The sequence below is a fragment of the Rhinatrema bivittatum genome, chromosome 3 (genome assembly GCF_901001135.1).
Source record: "Rhinatrema bivittatum chromosome 3, aRhiBiv1.1, whole genome shotgun sequence".
Taxonomy (NCBI): domain Eukaryota; kingdom Metazoa; phylum Chordata; class Amphibia; order Gymnophiona; family Rhinatrematidae; genus Rhinatrema; species Rhinatrema bivittatum.
The window spans coordinates 67,433,726-67,458,308 of record NC_042617.1 but is presented as its reverse complement, the minus strand read 5'-3'; the positions used below and the strand labels follow the sequence as shown (position 1 = coordinate 67,458,308).

At 46.4% G+C, this 24,583-nt stretch overlaps 1 protein-coding gene across 1 annotated transcript in view; it reads left to right on the top strand.

Moving 5' to 3' along the window:
• LRPPRC (leucine rich pentatricopeptide repeat containing) overlaps window positions 1–24,583 on the top strand; it is a 312,777-nt gene that overhangs the window by 221,144 nt on the left and 67,050 nt on the right. The window contains 4 exon segments of the mRNA XM_029593332.1: window positions 12,409–12,477; window positions 13,208–13,298; window positions 17,965–18,107; window positions 19,020–19,134. Of these exon segments, the coding sequence (XP_029449192.1) occupies window positions 12,409–12,477; window positions 13,208–13,298; window positions 17,965–18,107; window positions 19,020–19,134 (418 nt within the window).

Here is a 24,583-nt window from a genome sequence, read left to right as displayed (position 1 = left end):
CTCTGTTTCTCCCTTGCTTTCTCAAAGGTGCCGTCACCACCTCCTATATTTTGAATAAGGCCGGTCAAGGTTAAATTTATCCAGGTACACATACTTATGTGATTTTAAACCTAACTGGTTATATTCAAAAGTTATCTGGGTGATGTTAACCAAATAACTTTAGCTGAGCATATTCAGCGGGAGATTTGTTCCACTGAATATATGTGATAAGTTATTGGGCTTACTTTTAGCCAGATAACTTGTCTGCTTGCCGATTTACTGACTATGGACCTGGAGGTAAGCAGTCCTTTGAGAATGTTTGGGATATGTGCTTTCAGAGAAAATGCCTTGAGTAGCTGTGCAAGGATTTAGATTATGAGTGCCTTTAGTTTCTGTAAACTTCCCTGAAAGAAAGCTATAAGGGTCTGCAACAGTTTCAGTTTAAACGTAATTATTTGATTTTTATTGAGATTGCTGGATCTGTATGAAGGTTGGCATTTTTAGTAACTATCCTTCCTATGACTCTCAAACTTCCTTAGCCATGGAATTTCTTTCTGGTTGACAGGATTGTAGCTAAAGCTAGACTTTTATACTTATGATGTGCCTTGTACGGTTCCCTGTACACTGACTGTGCTCTGTAAATAAGATCACTCACAGCAAAGTTTTAACATTATTAAACTTAACTTTATTAAAATTTTATGAATCGCTTGGTGCACGGGGTTCTGAGCAGTTTACAAAGACACGTACATAATCACATAAAAAATATGCATAATAATAAAACATACATGACCTGCCAGAATGAGTCACTCTAAGGAAAACACAGCATATTTCCATAAATGCTAGACTGAACAAATACGTTTTTAGCTCAGCTCTCAATTTCTTTGTCTCTGTCTCAAGCCGCAGATGGATGGGGAGTGAATTCCAAAATTCTGGAGCGGCCACTGAGAGCGTTCTCTCCAGAGTCTCCTGCAGATGTGCCCATTTATGTGATGGAATTTTGAGCTTGTAGGAATGTAGATTTTCAAAAGAGCATTGGCCTAAGAAGAGGAGTGGCCAAATGAATTGCCTTTTGCTGCATAAGTGACAAGAAACTGCTCGATGTGACTGAATTCCTTCTTTAGGATAAAATTACACTAGTTGATTTCATTTCTGCAAGCTATTTTGTATCCCGTGGTGCAAAATTTATTTTCAGCAACTCATGCTCTTGTGCAGAACTTTTCTGATCGGCCTTGGTGATCTTGAAGAGTAGTAGCAGGGGCAGTTGTGACACTGGTTACGGTGCATTCTGAATATACTAGTCATATGTTACTTAGATGCAGAGATCTGTGTTTTTAAGTTATTTATAGGTCTTCAAGAACAATTGATAGGGAGTTACACATCTAATCATTTAGGCTCTGTCTATCAAGGATATTTTCCCATTTTTGTGGCTGTGGAAAAACCCTTGGAAATCATTTTTTAATTTCCTGTTTTAGTTCATTTGTATCCTAGTTTACTATAGCAAAATTGGCCTTGTAATATTACTGTGTTTGTCCCCTTCTCCCTCCCCTCCAATAACTTTTGAACTGTTTATCCGGTTTCATTAAAATTTGTGCCACCAATAGAGGACTGAAAAAACTGTGGGCACCAGGTCCCACATGCATCTAAAATTCAGCACCTGACACCTACATCTGGGCCAGGAAGGAGAGGAGAGAGGTTTTAGATGAAATTGTCATTGGAAGCCATTCATGAGAAGACCTGGTCTAGGTGGAAGAACCAGATGGAAGATGGATAGGTCTTCGATGGAAGAACTGTTACCAGCAGTGGCTGGGCCAGAGAGAAACCACACCCAAGCGGAAGAGATGGTGTTCGTGACATCCAGGCCAGAGAGGAGCAGAACCTGAGTGGAAGTGCAGATGCCAGAGGTGGCCAGGCTGAGGGGGAAGCAGGCCCAAGTAGAAGAGCAGGTATTGGCTGCAGGCAAACCTGACTCTGTCACTAGCCACTGAAGAAGAGAAGCTGGCGGGGATAGAAGGGATGAGGAAGACTGAAGAAAGTTAGAAAAAAAAACCCCCAAACAAAATGTTAATAAGAAAATGAGGGGGAAAAGAAGAGGGATGGGAAGGTTTAAAAAAAAAACAAAAAATAAAAACTTTGCACCCCTGCACTGATAGAACATCCAGTGACCTCTGAGTCACACTATTCATCTGCCCTTGATGCCTCCGACATCCCTATTTCTTTTTATGACTTAGAGGGAAACAGAACACTTCAATTCAGATGAAATCTCATGGAGGTCAGAGCACATTGTAATACCAAGTATTTTTAAAGCAGCCTTGGTATTGGTTAGTGCCTGTGGTCCACTATATGACTTCATTTCTTGCTTAGTATTCTATAGGGCAAAACTGGCTTTAACGTTTAATAGTGTACTTATCGCACAGAAATTCATATAACAAATGTGATCATAGAAGGAAAATAGACCTTATAAAATGTTCACACAGCTCCTTTTTTATGTTATTACTTTTTCACATTCCACAGGAGCATTAGCAAGCTTAATATTGAGAGAGACTGAGTGGAGATTTCTTAAGGATGTGTCAAGCACACTTCATCATTACAGTTTATGACAGCCTAGATTGTAATGCTTTGCAGGAAGGCTTGTGTTTTCTGGTTCTGATGCTAGTAATGCTTGAAATTCACTAAGATGTAGGAGATAAACCACAAGTATGAGCTGTCATGCAAGCTTAGGAGATTTTAGTTCATCCAGCCTGGATGTTCTTTTGATGATTGAGACCCACTGTTTGTGTTAACAGTTTTCAGTTTCAGAATGATATGCAGGAATACCCACTAGGTAACTTACCTGCCTTTGCAATGACAGCCTCTTTAATCTGTCCTGAACGGGGAGGATTTACTGTCTAAAGTTGTGTAGTTTTGAAGCTCTTTAGATCATTGGCATCTGGATAAGCAGCAATATTGAAAGGTATAAGTGAATGTAGCATTTCCCTGTATGTACCCGGATCAGTCCCAGACTCCTGGGTTTTGCCTCCCCTCCAGCAGATGGAGACAGAGAAATTTTAACAGACTCCGTCCTATACCCTTCAGGTGCCACCTAGAGTCTGTCAGTATTTCTCTGTCTCCAGCAGATGGTGGAGGTGCAAAACCTTTAGTACCACCGATGCCAGCCTCTCCGGGTGGGGAGCGGTTTGTTGAGAAATGGCAGTGCAAGGTCAGTGGATCAGGTCGGAGTCGTCTTGGTCGATCGATCGGTTGGAGACCAGAGCGGTTCGGTTCGTACTACAGGCCCTCCTTCCCTTAGAAGAGGGGAGATCAGTGCGGATTCTCTCCGACAATGCGATGACGGTGGCTTACATCAATCGTCAGGCAGAACTCGGAGTTGTCCGGTGGCGACGGAGGCTCAACTTTTAATCAGCTGGGCAGAACAGCACCTGTACGGGATAGCAGCCTCTCAATTTGTCGGAGTGGTCAATATGCAGGCCGATTTTCTCAGCCGCCACCAGTTGGATCTGGGAGAGTGGGAACTCTCTGAGGCTTTCCGTCTCCTGTGCAACCGATGGTCCAGGCCCGCAATGGATCTGATGGTGACGTATCGCAATGCCAAAGCTCCTCGATTTTTCAGTCGTCGAAGGGAGCCAGGAGTGGAAGGTGTAGACGCTCTGGTACTTCCTTGGCCAAAGGACATTCTGTTGTACGTCTTTCTGTCGTGGCCGTTGGTCGGCAAGGTTCTACGCCGCATCGAGGCTCATTCGGGCAAGGTGATACTCGTCGCACCAGAGTGGCCAAGGCGCCCGTGGTTTGCGGACCTTCTCAATCTGGCGGTAGACAGCCCGCTGAAATTTCATCCGTCCCAGAGTCTGCTGCGACAGGGTCCCGTTTATTTCACAGAGGTAGATCGCTTTTGTCTAGTGGCATGGCTTTTGAAAGGTAGAGATTGAGAAATAAGGGTTACTCGGAGGAGATGATTACTACGCTTTTGCAGTCCTGTAAAACTTCTACCTCCATAGCCTACGTCAGAGTTTGGGGTATTTTCGAGGACTGGTGCCTGAACCACGCGATGGAGCCGTCCAGGGCTACTATTCCGGATGTTCTGGCCTTTCAGGTCTAGTAAAAGTCTAGCCTTCAATTCCCTACGAGTTCAGGTAGCAGCCCTTGGTAGTTTTCGGGGAAAGGTACAGGGCCTCGCTCTAGCGTCTCATCCAGATGTGGTTCATTTTCTGCGTGGTGTTAAAACACCTGCGTCCTCCAATTCGGAACCCCTGTCCTTCATGGAAGCTCAACCTGGTTCTCTATGCCCTTTGTAATGCGCCTTTCGAACCACTGAAGTGGGCGACCTTGAAAGATCTGACGTTGAAGGTCATTTTCCTTGTGGCTCGGCGCAGCATGTTTCGGAGCTACAGGCCTTATCTTGTCGGGAGCCCTTCTTAAGGATATCTAACGAAGGAGTTTCTTTACGAACGGTTCCCTCCTTTCTTCCAAAAGTAGTGTCCTCTTTTCATTTGAATCAGACGGTGGAGCTCCCGTCCTTGGCGGGACTAGATCTTTCTATTTCCGAGTCTAGGGAGTTAAGACAGTTGGACGTCAGACGCGTGCTGTTATGTTATTTGGAGGTCACGAACGGTTTCAGTCTTTCGGACCATCTGTTTGTCCTATAGAGTGGTCCCAGGAAGGGTCAGAAAGCTTCAAGGGCCACCATTGCATGCTGGCTGAAGGAAGCTATTGCTTCGGCTTATCTAGTTCAGGGCTGTCCGATTCCGGTCGGTCTTGGGGCTCATTCTACTAGCTTGCAGGCGACTTCGTAGGCAGAATGTCAGCAGATGTCGCCACAGGAGATTTGTCAAGCAGCTACGTGGAAATCTCTGCATACGTTTGCTAGGCATTACTGTCTAGACGTCCGGGCCCCAGAACCGGGTTCCTTCAGGGCCAGTGTTCTCCGTGCGGTACTCTTTGTCCCACCCTGGTTAGGGAAGCTTTGGTACATCCCAGGAGTCTGGACTGATCCGGGTATGTACAGGGAAAGGAAAATTGGTCCTTACCTGCTAATTTTCGTTCCTGTAGTACCACGGATCAGTCCAGAGTCCCACCCATGGGGAAATGTTGAGTCCGCTCGGCTGGTTGATGTTCATATTCTGCAGATTTATTCAATGCATTTTGATATTATGCGCCCACCTTCAAAGGGTAAGAGAATGGGCATGTTTTCATTCATGTTACCAGTTTTCATTCCCTCTACTCTACGAGGGGGAGGGAATTTTGGTTGTACTAGTTTACTTTTTTCTGCTTGGGTACAGTGTAATACTGGCAGATTCTAGGTGGCACCTCAGGGGTATAAGACTGAGTCCGTTAAAACTTCTCTGTCTCCATCTGCTGGAGGGGAGCCAAAACCCAGGAGTCTGGACTGATCTGTGGTACTACAGGAACAAAAATTAGCAGGTAAGGACCAATTTTCCTTTACTTTTCGTCATGACAGAAAGAGGTCTAACCACAAATGCAACTATCATACTTTTTCTTCAGTCTTCTTTTTTTAAAAAACATTTCCAGGTGACTTTTGTGTAGGACATTAATACTTATGATTTCACTTATAAGGAATTTAACATTACGCTGCTTCGTTTGAAGTTTTGATTGCACAAAGATGTCAGCCAGATGCAAAAAAAAGTCATCAGCTAAATGCAAATTTAAGGATTCATGTAGTAATGGTTACTGTTCCCATCATTATGCTTTTGCATCTGATCTCATAGGGCCTGATTCACTAAGCTTTTCCCCATAAATAAAGATTGAAAGAGAAGCCTCACTGAATCAGGCATATAGTGTATGTAATCAGGAGAGAGAAATGACATGCAGGAGTCCATGTATGGGGAAAGTGTCCTTTCCTGCTGCAGCCATTGTCTTGCTGTGTATTTTGTAGGGATGTGAATTTGTTCATCCATTCATTTCGGTGGTATGTACATATCTCGCAAATGAAAGGTAGGCGCACAAGACTGATGGTATGCACGCATGTAGGCGGTCACCTACATGCGTGCATGCCATCAGTTTTGTACGCCTACCTTCAGTTTGTGAGATACGTGCACACTACCGAAATGAATGGACCAACAAATGCAGTCCTAGTATTTTGGTGGCCCTTCAATAGACCTGGCCTGGAAGTAAGCCACATTGAAATGGTTCCCTAAATATGGAGCTAAAATGTAGCATCACTTTTGAATAGAGATCAGGGGTTGAGGGGCTTCCCCTCCCTTATAATTTGGGGTTAGCTGTCGTTGCTACACCATACTGATTGTTATGTGATAAAACCAGCAGTGACGAAGGGAAGGAGTAGAGTTGTCCTAGTGCACACGAGTCTCTGAAAATAACAAAGGTTTGTGTTTTGTGCCTGGAAGCTGGATTGCCTGCACCATATTACTAAATTGTATCCTTTGCCTCTCCAGATCCCAGCTGTAAAAATTAACAACCAAATTGTCAGTGGTGATTTTTTTTTTTTTTAATTGGACTAATTCAGTACAATTTTGACTAGTTTTTGACCACTGTATGGGTTCATCAGGTTAGTGAAGAAACAGCACTCTTCTCCTAGGACCAGCAAGGATTGTAGTCCTCTCACATGGGGTGATATCATCAGATGGAGCCCAGCATGGAAAACTTATATCATAGTTTCTGGAACTTTGACTGGGCACACTGAACATGCCCAGCATGTCCTATATCACACATCCACGTGGGATCCCTCTTCCGTCTCTTTTTCCGCAGAGCTTTCACCTCACAGTTAAGTGAGCTCTTGGCTTTTTCCTTGAAAATTGCCTTTGGAAAACTTTTCACTGGTTATTTTCATTTTTTTCACTTTTCTTTCACGCCGGGTTCCTCTCTGTTCCTCAATATTTTTCTTTTCGCTATTGTTCTCCCCCGAGGTGGCGGTGCCTCAGTGGCTGCTGCCTTTGACTGCCTGCTCACGTTTTACTTCCCTTCTTTTCGTTCATCATGATCTCTTCCAGTTTTCGTTGATGCCCCAAGTGCCCGAGGACCATGTTCATCACAGACCCCCATGAGATATGTATCTTCTGCCTGGGGGCATCGTGTGACATCTGGAGTTGTTGCATGTGTGCCCAGTTGACCCCCTAAGGGACATCACACTTGACTCGATAAGATGGAGAAACTCTTCGGGTCGAGAAAGTCCAAGCCATCGGCATTGGCAGCATCTGCACTGATGGACCCTGGAGCTGCACCGATGGACACCGCGCCATCGATGTTGGCAGGGCCTTTGGTTCTGTCGATGCTGCTGGCGGATAGGGGCGCAGGAGACCGGCCCCTATCAGTTTCTTCCTGTTCGAGGATGTTGGGTTCATCGGCCTCGGGGAAAGACGGGACTGAGCACCAAGAAAAGCCAAGGAAGCATCGGTACCGGTCACCTTCAATGCACGTTGCCAGGCTTGAGGATGCGCCGGCTCATGCCATGATGCCTCTGAAATGACCGCACAGTGAGGTGTGCCAATCCTCCATCAATGCCGGGGGTCTGTGACATTCTCCATTGGTTCTGTTGCCAGTCGCAGATCTACCTCGAGGATCTGAGGAAGATCTGGCCATCCCTCCTGCCTCCCAGTTGGTGTTGGCATCAACAACTTTCAAGGAGGAGCTGGAACAGCGAGTCCAGCTGGCAGTGGAGCAGGCCCTGTAGGGCAGTGGGCCTGTGGCACCAATGGTACCAGTGCCAGCACTGTTTGTGAACTGCTGCTGGAGCGGCTCATTGTGTTCATTGGTGCTTTTCGGACCCAGTTGGTGTCAGTTCCCAGGATGACATCAATGCTCACCAGGGCACCGATGCTTCCCCCGACCGATATGGTGATCATTGCCGGTTCCTCCAAGGAGGAAGCCCCACAGCGGCCGGCATGTACACCAAGGCCCCAGACAAATCCCAGGACAGGGTTTTGACTGGATCATAGGGAGCATAAGCCAGCCACCTGTACCTGAGAGGTCGGAGGCAGGCTGCGATTCTTCGCAAATCAGTGGCCCAGTATAACCTCGGACCAGTGGGTTCTATCCATTATCCGTCAAGGGTACCAATTAAACATATTGGGTGTCCCGCCAAATTTCCCTCCATGCTCGTTTTGGGGGCCAATAGTGCATCAGGAGGTACTGATAAGGGAGTTCTTTGCTCTCTTGGTGGCCAGAGCAGTTGAACCTGTCTCACCAAGGCAAACAGGGCAGGGATTCTACTCCCAGTACTTTCTGATTCCAACAGAACAGTAGGACTCCGTCTCATTGTAGACCTGAGGGCCTTGAACCAAGTTTCTAAAAAGAGAAAAGCTCAAGATGGTTTCCATGGGCACTTTGCTTTCCCTCTTGCAAAAAGGAGACTGGCTGTGCTCCCTCGATTTGAAGGACATGTACACTCACATTGAGATCTTCCTAAGTCACAGGAAGTATCTCAGATTCGTGGTGGGAAAACAGTGTCTGCCTCAAGTGTCTTCACAAAATGCTTGGCCATGGTGGGAGCGCACCTCCGCAGGCTGGGAGTGCATGTTTTCCCTTAACTGGACAATTGGTTGTTCAAGAGCACATCTCAGGCAGGAGCCACTCGATTCATGCACTTGACCATTCAGGTGCTGGAATTATTAGGATTTGTCATCAACTACCCATCTCAATTCATCACCTCAGTTGGACTTCATAGGAGCCCTGCTAGACATGGCTCAGACAAAAGGCTTCCTGCCACGTTCCAGGGCGATCACTTTGACATCCAAAGTGGCAGTGATTCAACATAAGAACATAACATAAGAACATAAGAATTGCCATACTGGGTCAGACCAAGGGTCCATCAAGCCCAGTATCCTGTTTCCAACAGTGGCCAATCCAAGTCACAAGTACTTACAAGTACCCAAACATTAAATAAATCTCAAGCTACTATTGCTTATTAATTAATATCAGTTTATGGATTTTTCCTTTAGGAACTTATCCATACCTTTAAGCCCAGTTACACTAACTGCTGTAACCGCATCCTCCGGCAATGAATTCCTTAACTATGCGCTGAGTGAAAAATAATTTTCTTTGATTTGTTTTAAATGAGCTACTTGCTAACTTCATGGTGTGCCCCCTAGTCCTTCTGTTATCTGAGAGAGTAAATAACCAATTTACATTAACTTTTTCAAGTCCTTTCATGGTTTTGTAGACTATCATATCCCCCCTCAGTCGTCTCTTCTCCAAATTGAACAGCCCTAACTTCCTTAGCTTTACCTCATAGGGCAGCCATTCCAGAGCCAGCAGGTATCAGCTCAGCACATGTTGTGGCTGTTGGGCCACTTGACCGCAACCTTGGCACATTTGCACATGCACAGATCCCAATGGACCCTGAGGTCGCAGTGGCACCGGGCCATGCAGAGCCTCTAGGATCGCATCCGAATCACCCCGTCTCTCCGGGACTCTTTGTCTTGGTGGTGGGTACTCTCAAATTTGGAATGGAATATCCTTCCAAAGTCCTCCTAACCAAATTGTCCTAACCACAGATGTGTCCGCCCTGGGGTGGGGAGCTCATGTAGAGGGGCTCCGCACCCAGGGCCTCTGATCTGCCCAGGAAACCCGTTGACAAATCAATTTCCTGGAGCTCCGGGCATTCGGGAATATGCTGTGGGCTTTCAGAGATCTGCTGTTCAACAGTTGCCCTGATCCAAGCAGTCAACCAAGTAGCTATGTGTTATGTCAACAAGCAGGGAGGCACAAGATTGTACCTCCTGTGTCAGGAAGTGGTTCAGATCTGGTCCAGTGCCCTTTCCCATGGGATAGTGCTCGGGGCCATATATCTGGCTGGAACGGAGAATGTGATATCGGATAGGCTGAGTTGTGCCTTCACACCCCAAGAGTGGTCTCTGGACCAGGGGGTGACAAACTGGATCTTCCGCCTCTGGGGAAGCCCAGATGTGGATCTATTCACGTCCCCCTGCATCAGAAAGGTGCTGTCTGTACAGGACAGACAGCAAACCAGCCTTGAACACCTTTGCCTGCCACTGGGGCAAGGGTCTTCAGTATGCGTATCCCCCTGATTCTTTTAGTGGCAAAGACTCTCTTGAAGCTTTGCGAGGGCGGAGAGACTAAGATTCTCATAGCCCCTTATTGGCCGATTCAGGTCTGGTTTCCACGCCTTCGGGAGTTATCCATTCGGAAACTGATCAGTCTGGGGACTTTCCGAGAGCTCATCATGCAAGACCAAGGTAGATTGTGGCATCCCAACCTCCAGAGTTTGTTGCTCACAGCCTGGATGTTAAGAGGTTAATTCTGCAACCGCTCAATCTCTGAGGATATGTCTCAGGTCCTGGCTGCTTCCAGAAAGCCTTCCACTAAAAATTCCTACAAAGTAAAGTGGAGGAGGTTTTCCATGTGGTGTGAGCAGAAAGCCCTGGAACTGTTCTCCTGCCCCACACAAAAACTGCTTGATTACTTTCTATACCTATCAGAGGCTGGCTTGAAAACCAATTCCGTTAGAGTTCATCTGAGTGCAGTTGGCGCATATCACCATGGTGTAGATGGTACGCCCCTCTCTGTATAGCCTATATTTGTACATTTCATGTGGGGCCTGCTTCAAGTGAAGCCTTCCCTAAGGCCTCTTGCTGTATCTTGGGACCTCAATGTGGTGCTAGCTCAGCTCATGAAAGCTTTTTGAGCTGCTGCACTCTTGTGACCTGAAGTACCTGATCTGGAAGGTCATATTTTTGGTGGCGGTCTCCTCTGCACGCAGGGTCAGCAAGCTTCCGGCCTTAGTGACTTATCCACATTACACTAAGTTTTATCAAAACAGGGTGGTCTTGCCTGCGCACCCTAAGTTCCTGCCTATGGTGATGACAGATTTCCATCTTAACCAGTCAATCGTCCTGCCAATGTTCTTTCCCAGGCCCCATTCGCAGGAAGGCGAATGCACACTGCACAGTTTGGATTGCAGGAGAGCCTTGGCCTTTTATCTGGAGCGGACAGAAGCCCATAGACAGTCAACCCAACATTTTATTTCTTTTGATAGGAATAGTTTGGGAGTTGCTGTTGCCAAACTGGCACTATCAAATTGGCTGCAGATTGCATCTTTCTGTTATGCCCAGATGGGACTGCATCTTGGGGGTCATGTCAAGGCCCTTTCTGTCAGAGCCATGGCAACATCGGTGGCCCATTTGCGAGCAGTTCCCATGGAGGAGATCTGCAAGGCTGCAACGTGGAGTTCTCTTCACACATTCACACCCACTTAATCTCTGGGCAAGGATGGCCGACATGACAGTAGGTTTAGCCAATCTGTCCTCTGGAATCTTTGAGGTTTAGAACCCAACTCTCCCTGCCTAGGGCCCATTGTTTGGGTTCAGGCTGTTTACCCTCTATTACCAACAGCACTGTGGTTGTTGTGCCCATTGGCACCTGGTTGGTGTTCGTTGGTCCCCTTTTTGTGTTGGGGAGCAGCCTGTAGCTAGAGATTCACCCATGTGTGAGGACTATCATCCTGCTTGTCCTAGCAGAAAGCAAAGTTGCTTACCTGTAACAAGTGTTCTTCTAGGACAGCAGGATGTTAGTCCTCATGAAACCTGCCTGCCACACCATCGAGTTGGGTTTCTCCTTAAATTTTCATTTTTATATAATTCTGTGTCATTAGACTGAAAAGGGACCTTATATGGATGCGCGTAGTATAGGGCATGCTGAGCATGCTCAGTGTGCCTAGTCAAAGTTCCAAAATCTTTGACATGTTTTTCATGCTGGGCTCCATCTGATGATGTCACCCCATGTGTGAGAACTAACTTGTTACAGGTAAGCAACTTTGCTTTGCAGTGGGTTTAAACAGTATAGAGTCATCCAGACATGAGTTTGTCTGTATAAGCCAGGAAGTTGCAGGTTACATTATAATTACAGCTTAGGAAGCCTAAGGGATGAGTGGGAGAGGCTTGACAGAAGTGACAGAGATGACAAAACTTTACAATTCCAAGAGCCCTATGTCTGATGACGGACAAGGAAGCCAATGTCCATATGGACTTCTTCTTTTGCCTTGGAACCGCTTAAATGTTTAAATAATTTTGAAAAGACAAAACCTTCATGACAGAGGGGAGAAACTGAGCCACAAAGTAGGTGTATGTGTGTTTGTTTTGAAGATGAAGAAAGGAGTAGTTCTGGTCTCAGCTGCTCCAGTACAAAAGCACAGGCACACTGCAATGGTCCCTGCCACTCGGAGCCACTCTGAAGACAAGTTCCCATAGCATTGCTTATTTCTTTACAGAAGATATTAACTGGCCATTAATTCACAGCACCCTGGCCAGTCAAGAAGAAAGTAGAGAGTTTTGTGTTTTAGGTAAAATTGAAAAGCAAAATTTGCATTACGTGCAAATATAATTTTGCTTTTTGGGAGAGTTCTCCCAGGAGAAATGTTAATTTATGATTGGATTATGTCTTTAAGATGATTAGTGCTCTAGGTATAATACTGTTTGACTTGTACTCTTTAAATTTAATTTGCAGACGCCTGGCTTGAGAGCTCGCCCTGGGAGGTTACAGTGGTTTGCGGAGAAGTGCATTGCCACTAACCAGGCAGGTGTCTGATGGTATAACTAGGTAGCATTTGAAGTGTTAGCTGTTTTTGTTTTGTGAGATTTTCCTCATATTTTTTTTCCAACCAGTCATGGATGCACCATTTCAGCAGTAGGTAGTTCCAGTCCTCAAGCGCCAGTCTGGTTTTTAGAATATCCACAATGAATATTCATCAACTGATTACGTACATATGGCCTAAGTCCCATTTAATTGGCATGTATTTAGTTATGGAAGAAAAGATAGAAAACTCAGACCCATCTGTGGCTCTTGAGGACCAGTGTTGTCTATGCCTTAGGTGTCATGAGATCAAAATGTTTCCCCGAGAGGATGCAAATCTTTTTCTGTGACTTTGCTTCCTGCTGCAACCCTTCCAGGGAAGAAAGCGAAGCTGGAATGGACAGAACCGAGCATAGCTACTTTTCTCCCTAATTCAGCCCCTCTCTTCCTCTCATCCCCCCCCCCCCGCCCCCCCACACACACACACACACGCACGCATGCAAACGCACACTCTGCCTGGACGAGACGTCGGTTTAGAGTGCCAGATAATGGATCTGTTACTGTGCCATAATAGATGCGTCTGTCTAATCACGAGAATAGATCCAGCTGTAGTCTGACCGCCAGATTCTCAGGAGTTTCTCTGTAGGCACAGAATAAGAGAATTGCTGTAGCAAATGTTGACTGAGTGCTGCATTGATAGCATGACTGATTCTTATTCTCTTTTGTTTCAAAGACTGAAACCCTGGAGAACTTGGTGGAAATGACTCAGAAGCTGTTTGAGTGCGATAGAGACGAGATGTACTTCCACCTACTGAAACTCTGCAGTAAGTAATATGCATGTGTTTAGTTAAAATACTTTCCAGAGCTTTCTCAGGTGTACAAAGCTGGCAAAAAAAAAAAAAAAAAAATGCCACAAGCATGAACATAAATGAGTTATATATCAGACCCAACATAGCATGCAAAATAAAAAGAAGTCCTGTTCCGAAATAATCAACCAGACCATAATCAGTATGCCAAGGACTTTGCATCCAAAAAAAAAAAAAATGTAAATCCCCTCCTTACTGTGTAAAGCATACCTGCCGGAGAAATCACAGAGGTAGATGGGGGGGGGGGGGGGGAGTGGTGAGAAAGGTTAAACAAACCCAACCATTCTCCTCCTCACTGGTTGCTGTCTTCTATGCCCTTTTCATTCTTCCCTTCATTGTTGCTCGCTCATCTAACTCTCAGTAAGTTGGATCATTACTGCTGCTGTGGTCAGAGGTGACAGTAGGCGCTTCATGGAATTTTGCTCTTTTCTCCCATTCTTGTGTTCTGCAGAACAGGGGGCCTTGCCTTTGAAGCAGATGTTTCAGTTCTAGGATCAGTGGTGATTTTCTGCCAGGTCGCTGACCCGGCATGAGTTTTGTTGCTGTTCAGGGCTCTGGAGACTGGGGAAAGTTGCCACGGAGATAAGGCCTCGCCAGCTTTGTATCATGAGCATTTTTGAAACTCTGGATGCGCAGGCACTTCCTGGCTACTATGCTAATGAGATTGGCAGCCAGGAAGTGCCAGCACCGGGCCCTTGAGTTTATAAATACTCGTGATGCAGGGTTGGGGCAGCTGGCAAAGCTCATCCCACCATCTGCTGAAAAAGGCATCCACTGCCCATCTGACTCCTGTGAAGAAGGTAGGGCAGGGGGAAGAAGGAAGTGGTATCGGCCCCTCCCTGACCAGCTACCTTTATTCATACAAAATCATAATTATCTAGAAACATAGTGTGTATTAGTGATGGACCCAGTAACAGTTAGCTAATCCTGTCTTGTATGTCCATGTGAATAATTTCACAGTCTGGATTAGCTAAAGAAGACTGAGAACCCTGAGAAAAAAATCTTATCTGAAACATATGGAAGCCATGATTGTTTTTCCTAAATCATTAAAAGTCTCATGGTTTACAGGAAGAATCTTCCATTCCCCGTACGTACCCAGATCAGTCCAGACTCCATTTTTTTTTTTTTTTTTTAATTTGCTGATCATCTTTTTTGGTTGAACAGCTCTGTGCTCCATTCTAGGAGAGTTTGTGAGGTTTGTTAAAGTTTTGTTTAAAAAAAAAAAAAGGTAAGTAGTGGAACTGAAGAGGAGGGCCTCTTTAAGGTCAGGGACAGCTCTTTGCCTGTGTGGTTCTGAAAGCTGGGGGAAGGTTTACTATCTCTCCCGGGGTGTTTGATGCGTTGGCTGGCTGCATCTAGATTTCCCGTGGCAAAGGTGATGATACATGGTTCGGTGTGCAGCGCACTAGAGCTGCTTTGGATTGTGTTCTGTCTGCGCGTCGGGGTGGAGAGGAGGCTGTCAGACGGCCCAGTGACCGCAAAGAGGAGGAAGGTTTTCCCTGCGTGATGGGGTTCAGAGCAAGTTCGGGCCTTGGTCTCCATTGGCGTGGGAACGGTGGCCATTTTGAATTATCATGCAGCCCTTGTCATGCTGATGTCGGGGGGGGGGGGGGGGGGGTGTTTCCCCAGAGGCTTTCTCCAGCCTGTTCTAGCCCGTGGAGGAGCAGGGGAGGGTAGATGTGGGGTCCTCTGGTGCTGGATCTGTTCAGCCGGTGGCTGATGCCTCCAGACCTTTTTCAGCTGATTTGTCCTGCTGTTGCATGAAGCCTGTTTGGCTCAGCAGGCAGGGTTGGGGACCCCGAACCATCCTGCCAAGGGTCTGGAGTTGGGTTCCAGACCAGGGAAGTCTTGGAGGAGGTGGCCTTCATTAGTTCAGTTTTTGATGGGCTCTAATCCATCTGGTGATGATTCAGAGGGGGCTCCCAGGGATCCGGGGGTGCCTCTATCACAGGACCTGGTGGCTAATCCAGATGCGGCCGGCACAGCTCCAGGGATGATATGGAGGAGGAGATCAGCCAAATTTAAAAAAAAAAAAAAAAATCTGGACTGATCTGTGGTACAACAGGATCGAAAATTAGCAGGTAAGAATCAATTTTCCTTTGTGAAACTACTCACAATGTTTGGATATCCTACCTTCACTCTGCATCAGTCACAGCAATATATGAGTGACTGACTTTTAATCCTCTGAGAGATTTTTGCTTTTTATGCTTTCCAACACATGGAATTTGGAAAGAATTATGTAAAAGGGATCAATGTCCATTCATCCATCCGTCTGTGCACGATAGGTTGAAATCCTCAACTTAGTTTGTAGCAGTGGTCAAGAAGGCAAATAGAATGTTAAGATTGATCCAAAAAACGAAGGAGAATAATATAGAGAATATCATAATTACTCTTTTTATAGATCTGTGATGTGCCTACACCTTGAGGTATTGTGTGCAGTTCTGGTCGCAGTATCTCAAAAAAGGCATAGAGAAGAGCAGCAAAAATAATGAAGGGCATGGAATAACTCTTATGAAGAAAGGCTAAACTGGGTAGAGCTCCTCAGCTTGAAGAAGAGATGACTGTGGGAATAAATTACAGGTTTATAAAATGAAGAGTGGGGGTGGAACAAGTTAATAGGGAACGGTTGTTACTTTTTCAAATAATTCTGAGACTAGGCAATTCTCCATGAAACTAACAGCAAATTTGAAACAAATGGGTGAAAGTGGTTTGGTTTTTTTTTTTCATTCTGTGCAGTCGTGCTGTGGAATTTGTTGCCAGAGCGTGTAATCAAGTCTTCTAATACAGCTGAGTTTAAAAGAGCAAATTCCTGGAAGAGAAGTCCATAAAACATTAGTAGCCATATGGACTCTGGGGAAGCCACTGCTTATTCCTGAAAGTGAAGAACGAGAAATAGATCTACTCTTTTGAGGTCCTAGAGACCCCAGATTGATCACGTTGAGATAGGATGTTGGGCTTAATTGACCCTTGGTCTGATCCAACACGACACAACATGTGTCTCTTTCTGTCTGTGGGCAAAATAACTCACCAAAAGAAGGATGAAAAATCACTAAATTTGCCATACAGGAATAAAAATGTGAATATTTCCGATGATTTTGAAAACCAGGAACCATTAGATCTGTATTTTCAGAGAAAAAAGTTTCCAAAAAAAATCCCCATTCCTGTTCATACCCCAGATCAATCCAGACTCCTTTGTTTTGCCTTCCTGCCAGCAGATGGAAACAGATAAGAAAAGCTTTCCTGTCACTGCTACTTAACCTAGTGTGCCACCTGCAGTCCCTGGTATTTCTCTGTTTCCCTAGATGGTAGAGGTTTACAACTTGCAGTCTGGAGTTAAAAAAAAAAAAAAAAAAAAGAAGTCTGGGTTTTAACCCTCTGTCATCTGGAGACAGGGAAATACTGGGTTGGGTTGGCCCAGTGTCTTAAGCTGCCTCCATGTATCCAACGGAGTCGTTCAGGCCTGGGCTTGCCACAGTGGCCGTGCACTCTGACCTGGTGGCCAGCAAATGGTGCTATGGATGTTCCTCGGGCCAGTGAGCATTCCCAGAGCCCTCCTGGCATGTTGTCGGGGGAAGGGGGGGAGTCAAAGATGGCGGGCAGTAAAAACAAAAAAAAATACTGAAAAACAAAAACCGGTAAACGTTTTTTTTTTTGTTTGGTTTTTATTTAATTTGAAATTTTCAGAAATTTCAAATCAGATATTTTAAAACATGTTTCCGTAATTCACAGCGTGGGCATGGATGGAAGGGCTCTCTCAGTATATTCTATAATGTGGTAACTGAAGAGGCGGGGTAAACTTCTTATAAACCCTATTTTTAAATATGGCGTGAAGCCCTTTGTTGTCGGGTTTTAGTTCAGCGAGCACTTTGAGGGGAACGTGCAGGGACGGTAACGTTCCAAGCAGCGCATGGGTGCGCACTGGTGCGTGTGTGTTGCAGTGCGCCCAGGGACGCGGCGATTTTATAATTTACGGGCATGTGTTATCAACTAGCCCGGGCGTGCTCCCGTTTGCGTCTAATTTTCGGCTTCTGTGCGTCCAGCCGCGTGTCTCTGGTTTCCGCCACCTGAGTCGTCGCTGAATTTTTAAACGGGCGCACGTCCACGCCATGACCACCTTCGCCAGTTGGTTCACCAGTTTGCCCAGTTAAGAGCTAGGTCCTCCAGACCCTCCCTGGTTTGATAGCCTGCACTTCCCCCCCAGTTACCCAAGACCCCATACCAGAAGTAAAGTTACGCGGCACTGGACCTGGGCATGGAAGTATTTGTGCGCGCGTATCTTGGCCATGCCCTGCCCAGGCCACGCCCCTTTTAGATTCTCTGTGAGACGCGCGTGCCTGCAGGCGGTTTTTAAAATTTGGTGGGCGCGTGCGAGCCCAACTTGTGCGCGCTCTCCCGATTTTGGCACGCGCCGGGCTTTTAAAATTCATCTGTAAGGGTGTATTCAGCACAGATCCAGTAACTGTTACACACAGCCTTTATTTTATTTATTTTTTTTTTTTAGATCGATCTTCCCTTCCTGCCCTGTAATTTCTTCAAATGTTCGAGTCAAGAATGAAGCTTTTAAACATGCTGGTAACTGACACTTCGTAAATGATGCTGAAATTGATCTTTTTTTTTTATATAGAGGATAACCATGACTGGCAAAAAGCAGATGCTGTTTGGACCAAAATGCAGGAAGAAAATAGTATTCCCCGGGAGAGAACACTGCTACTGCTGGCTGAGATCTTTAAACAAAACGGTCAGGAAGTTCCATTTGACGTACCTGAGGTAATTTTATTTCTTTGCAGGTTTCTTGTTTGTTTCGGGTTTAGGATGTTTCTAGCCCTTTTAAAAATGTGGAAAGTGCTGTTCGTTTTGATGTGAGCGCCTGACCCTCGTCTTCTCACAGAAACTCCTCACACTGTAAGGCTTAACGGCAGTGCCCTGCACTCTGCATAAATGTCTAGCTTTATTGCTCATTCTTGTCATCGTTTATTTTCTTTGTGCACAGAGAGGCTGCCCAGCTGACGTCTTTTTTTTTTTTGCGCCTCCAGTTTGCATGTTCCCCGATCTGAAGAGATGAGTTGGTCCCATTTCTGGAGAAATGTACAATTGCTCCCACTGGGGCTCAGTTTGAAATTGCTGGGTGAGGCCGCACCCTAGTACCCCTGGGCACTGCATCAGAACTCTCCTGCCTTCTTGTATGCTCGGTGGGGGGGATTCCCCTTTCACTGGGGACAGCCGTGAAAACAGTGGCAGAAAGGATAGAGAATGGATATAGGGCAACTCTAATCTGTGAGGCACTTTTGCTGGTGGGCCAGTCTTGGCACCACAGCCTGACAATGGAAGTTTGTGCATGGAGTCGGTCACTAATGGATGGCTTGGAAAATACTTTGGTGTCGGCTGCACTTGCAAGTTTTCTCTCTCTCATCCATCTTTTCTCATTTTCTTTATGCTGCTGCTTTACGTGCTTGGCAACTGTATTCATTAGCTAAAAGATTCTCAGGAGGATGAGTACATTTTAACGTTAATCTGAGATCAAAGGAAGGGTGAGATTAATTAGACACGCACCAATTGTAGCATCAAATGGGATCAAGCAGTACATATTTCAGTTTTTTAACCTTCCGGAAATCTGCAGCCTTCCTTGAACTACTTTTGGTGTCATGGCGTTTATTTATCATGTTTTTGGGTTGTTTTTAGACGTGGTATAAAGAGGAGGCAGATGGCACTGGAGTATCCTCTTTAGCACCTTCTGCCTTAGAAAATACCTACCAGAAGAATATAATGATGCTGAGCAAGAAAAACAAAGCCAAAGGTAAACTTTAATTCTCTCACCAGTCTGCAGAATGTGGTGGCATAGCTCTCTGCGTATAGTGCTATGTTTTCTGTACTATGAACTACAAACAGGAAAGTGAGGGACAGATTTATAGGTCATACTTCTGCATTTTTCATTTTATACACATACTGTATATTTTTTGTTACAAAGAGGTATGTTTGAGAAGTATTTGAAAATGACATTTTTATTTTTTTTTTTGTTTTTATGTAGCATTATTTTGATAGACTGGAAAATTCATTTGTGTAACATATTTTGAACTTTATACTCACAATGAGAAATAAGTAGTACAAAAGGAGTGCAAATCAATTTAAATCTTTTTCATTATAATATATCAAACCACCATAAAACAGTAAACCATGCGGGGGTGGGGGAAAATTCTGTAAGGCAGTTTTTCCCAAATAATTTGGTACTGAAGGGTAAACAGAAAATGTTTTTAAAGTTTTATATGTGTTTTACATATTTTGTTTTATATCAACATAGCCAATTTTTATTACAAAATTTTCCTCTAAATGGATTCATTCCCCATCATGCAGGAGATTTGCTCCACTGACAGTCGAATGTGCTTTACTCTAGCCTATTTCGCTGAGGCATGTGTTACATGCTCCACTTGGGGACTCTACCCAAGGGCGTTAGATCCAGTATCCTGGCTCTTCCTTTGAGGAGAACTTGGAAGTGGTTTTGTTCACATTTACATATTCGATATTTTGTTTCCCCTTCCTTACCTGTGGTAGGTAAAACACAATTGCAGCTGAGTATCAACCAAAAAGAATTTTTCATGTGGGCTAATAAAGGTTTATTGATAATATACTAATTGTTGGTCCCCTCTGGTAGGAATGTCCCTTTTCAATATGGTTTGTTACGTTCTGATTTTTATGTATACTTACAAGTTGGCCATTAAGTGAAGACTTTAGACCAGACAGCACTACAGGCTCAAACATGGGCTCCTGTGCTAGACCTTTTCGATGTTTCAAATCCATCTAGATCTACATTATCCAGTCTTAATAAATGTATACAACGAGAAGACACACAATTTGATAACAGCCTTTATTACAAGCTTGGTGTCCAGAATTGCAAGTTACATTGCCATTAAAGACATTCTCTCACTGTTGATTTCTGTTAATTCACTGTTTACCAATATACTCTCACATGAGAGACAATATCATTTTCCTACATGTTTTTATATGTTGCAAAATAGAACTTTCTTTTAGTTCAGCTAACAAATAATGATGTATGCTTGAAATGTGCCGCTCTCTCCGGCACTTTGGGTCACGTCCTTTGGATATGAGCAGTTTTACAGCAATTCTGGTCCTGAGTTGGACTGAGTGTCTAGTGTTGTGGGGTTTTTAAGAACATAAGAAATTGCCATGCTGGGACAGACCAAGGGTCCATCAAGCCCAGCATCCTGTTTCCAACAGATCCAGCCTTGATCCTATTTGAGGACTTCACTAGTATTCCTTCTTGTACTAGATATACAAAACAATGGTTTAGAAAAGGTTTTCTGCTGGTGGGGGGGGAAACAGTTCTTTATTTCTGGAGAGCAGATCATGTATATAGCTTTACATACCACAGGAATGCTCTTTTTTCCTTTAGCTCTCATGGGGGTTCCCATCTAGGGCTCGAAGTCACATTTTGAATGATTTGAGCTAGTGGCTCTTTACTTTTTGGTTGTTTATTTATTGCTAAGATGTATCTCTTATGCTTGTTTTATATTATGGGGTGGGATTTCGGATGAGGGGGATTTACTTAAGTCACTTTTTTTTTTTTCCTTTGGTTCATGCAATAATTGTATTCTTGCCTAGGCATGAGGTATATAGAAAAAAATCACTTACATGTCAAACTTGTACTTTGTTAATAAGGGATTGGAAAAAGACCACCTGGTTACCAAGGGTACATATGGGAGTGGGGTACATACCACACCATTTATGGAAGAAAATATAGAGAAGACAGAATTCCTACATCTAGAACGAAAAAAAAATATGGAGATCACACAGAGCCCAATCACACTCAACAACCAACAAATAATACTAGCAGAGAAAGTATGGAATCTAGGAGTAATAATTGACTCAGAACTATGCTTAAAACAACATATATCTCTAAAAGTAAAGGAAGGATATGCCAAACTCATGGTCCTCAGAAGACTTAAACCACGTCTAACAACTGCCAACTTTCGATCTGTACTACAGTCATTGATATTTGCAAGCACTGATTATTGTGATGCCCTTCTACTAGGTCTACCATACACCTCACTAAGACCCCTACAAATTTTGCAAAACACAGCAGCAAGAGTTTTAACGGGCAAAAGTAAAAGAGAACACATCACCGAAACACTGGCTGAGTTACACTGGCTTCCCATTGAACAAAGAATACAATACAAAACACTGTGCACCATACATAAGTTAATACATAACGAAAACGCAGACTGGCTAAACACAGCCCTTCGCGTACACATCCCGAACAGAAACCTAAGGTCAGCCAACAAAGCACTCCTAACTATTCCATCAGTCAAAACAGCAAGACTGACCCAGGTAAGAGAAAGGGCTTTATCATTAGCAGGACCTATAATAAGGAACTCCATGCCATTGGAGTTCCCTGTACGTACCAGGATCAGTCCAGGACACCTGGGTTGTGACTCCGCACCAGTAGATGGAGACAGACTAAAACTTGTGGGCGGAGCATATATGCCCCTGTGCCAGTCACAGCCCCTCAGTCTTACTCTGTCTCCAGTAGATGGTGCAGGTCCGGTCACAGCTCCTTCCTGCCCTGGTTCTGGTACTCCGTCAGGGTCGGTTCTTTTCTTTTTCTTGGTTTTAGGCCAGTTTAGTGTTTTTAATTGGGATTGTTGATTTTTGTTAAATTGTCCCTGAGGTCCCGTCCGCCCTGTCTCCCAGGGGGGTTGTGAGGTCCTGAGGGGACTACCCCCCCCTGGTTGAGGCCGCTGCTAGGGTCGAGGACCCGGCTTTCCCAGTAGCAGCGTCAGGGGTGACACCGGGGAGCCCGGTTCACTCACCCCTGCTGGACTAGGGCTCCAGGACCGTGGACAGCGACAAGCGTTGTTTGTTAAAAAAAAAAAAAAAAAAAGTTTTACTTTTGTTTTCGGTTCTCTCTGGCTTCAGCTCTCTGCTGCTTTGCGTCGCCGCTCCGTGGGGTCTCCGGGGGGGGCGCCGCTGGCAGGGGGGAGGCCGGGGGGGCCGGTTTCACTAAATTTAATTTTTCTCCCGTTGCGCTCTTCGCCGCGGCTCGTCGGCATGCCTCGTGGCTCGGCCTGTAGGGCCTGCGGCTCGGCGCGTGCGCGGCTTTCCCGCGGTGGTCTGTGTGCGGCCTGCTTCCCGGGCAGAGAGGGGTCATCCGGGGCGCCTCAGGGGGCTCGATCCCGCAGCGCACGATCGCCGCCGCGCAGGGGGGGGGCTCGGCAGAGCGGCCCCAAGACTTTTTTCCCGCTGAGCGCGGGAGTGGCGGCCATTTTGGCCTCGGACCGTGAAATGGCGCGGGAAACGGCAGGAACCTCGGGCCTGCCTCCCGCGTTTTCTCCTCAGCGGGTTGATACAGGGGGGGTCCCCTCGGAGGACCCTTGTTCCCCGGGGGTTTCAGAGACTGATTCTTCAGCCTCGGGGTCCTTTTCGGAGGATTTGGCGCTGTTGTTGCGCAAAGTCCTAGAGTGTAAGCGCAGTAAGCGCGACCGGGGAGGGACCCTGCAAGGCCCCCCCCCAGGGAAGACGTCATGCAATCCTAAGGGCGCTGCGGAGGGGTCCCAGGGCCCTTCCCGAAGTACGCGGCTTCCTCGTGGCGTCCCACAGGAAGCCGATTCCGCTTCCCCCCCTGGGGTGGACTCTGATTCCCCTGAGAAGCCCCTGAAAGGGGCCAACGGAGATGGGACGGACGAATCCGCTCAGCCAGGCGCCGGAAAGGGATCCCAAGCAGTGGAAGGTGATGATCCCAAGGTGGTCCGGCTCTTCCGCAGGGAGGAACTGCCACCCTTAATTCCGGCCATTCTCCAGGAGCTGGGAATAGAAGCTCCTCCGGTGGTAGTCCGTCAGGAAGCAAATATGGATCCGGTCCTGTTAGGTCTCTCGGGTCCGGCAGTGGCTTTCCCGTTTCATTTCTCCTCGACGAATATTCTGTCCCGGGAATGGGACACCCCGGAGTTAGGTTTGAAGGTCAGTAAGGCCATGGACAAGCTTTACCCGCTTCCGGAGGATGCGCTGGACCTTCTCATATTCCCCAAGGTGGACTCAGCGGTCTCCGCGGTAACAAAGAGATCTACCAATTCCGGTCATGGACGCGGCAGCTCTCAAGGACCTTCAGGACAGGAAGCTGGAAGTGCAGCTCAAGAAGACTTCGAGGTTTCCGCGCTGGGAGTGCAGGCCGCCATCTGCACGAATTTCGCTATGCGGGCCAGTCTGCGCTGGGCCCAGGTTCTTCAAGCCAATGCGGATTTATCCGCAGACGAGGTAGCGCAGGCAGATCGTTTGGAAGCTGCAATAGCATATGGCGCGGATGCGCTGCACGATTGGCTGCTCACGTCAGCTAGGTCCATGGTAGCGGCTGTCTCAGCACGCCGACTTTTGTGGTTGCGCAACTGGGGGGCGGGTGGTTCTTCCAAGGCTCATTTCGGGGCACTACCATTCAAGGGAATTTGCTGTTTGGCGAGGAATTGGACGAGTTAATGATTTCCCTGGGGGAAAACAGGGCCTTCTAGCTTCCCGAGGATAGATCCTGGGCGAGGTCCTCGTTTTCGGCCAGATCTCGTTTTCGGGATCCCAGGAGGTCGCGTCCTCAAAGGTCGTCCGGGCACTCGTATAGGTCTTCCTCCTCCCGTACTCCGCAGTGGCAGCAACAGTCCTTTCGAGGTAGGCGCTTCGGTAGACAAGGAGGTGCTCTGGCAATCACGGCGCCCAAGTCTTCGCAATGAAAGGGGGTCGGCCCATCTCTCGCCGCAGCCTCGGCACACCGTTCCCAACGGCGGGGCACGGTTGATGTCGTTTTACGAGAGATGGGCCGGTGTAACGTCGGACCAGTGGGTCCTCACGGTCATAGGACTCGGCTACGCGTTAGATTTTGCTCACACCCCAGCGGACAAGTTCCTTGTCTCGCCTTGCAAAGCTCCCGAGAAGAAGGCGGCGGTGCTCGACACCATCCAACGCTTAGAAGGCTTGGGAGCTATTTCCCCAGTCCCGGTCAGCCAACACGGCAAGGGCCGTTATTCCATCTACTTCATCGTCCCAAGGAAAGACGGCACGTCCAGACCCATTCTGGATCTCAAGGGGTGAACCGATGCCTTCGGATTCCTCACTTCAAAATGGAGGCGATTCGTTCAGTCATCGCTGCGGTAAGGCCCGGCGAGTTCCTAGCCTCCCTGGATCTCACGGAGGCATATCTTCACATAGGCATTCATCCATCGTTCCAACGCTTCCTCAGGTTCTGCGTCCTA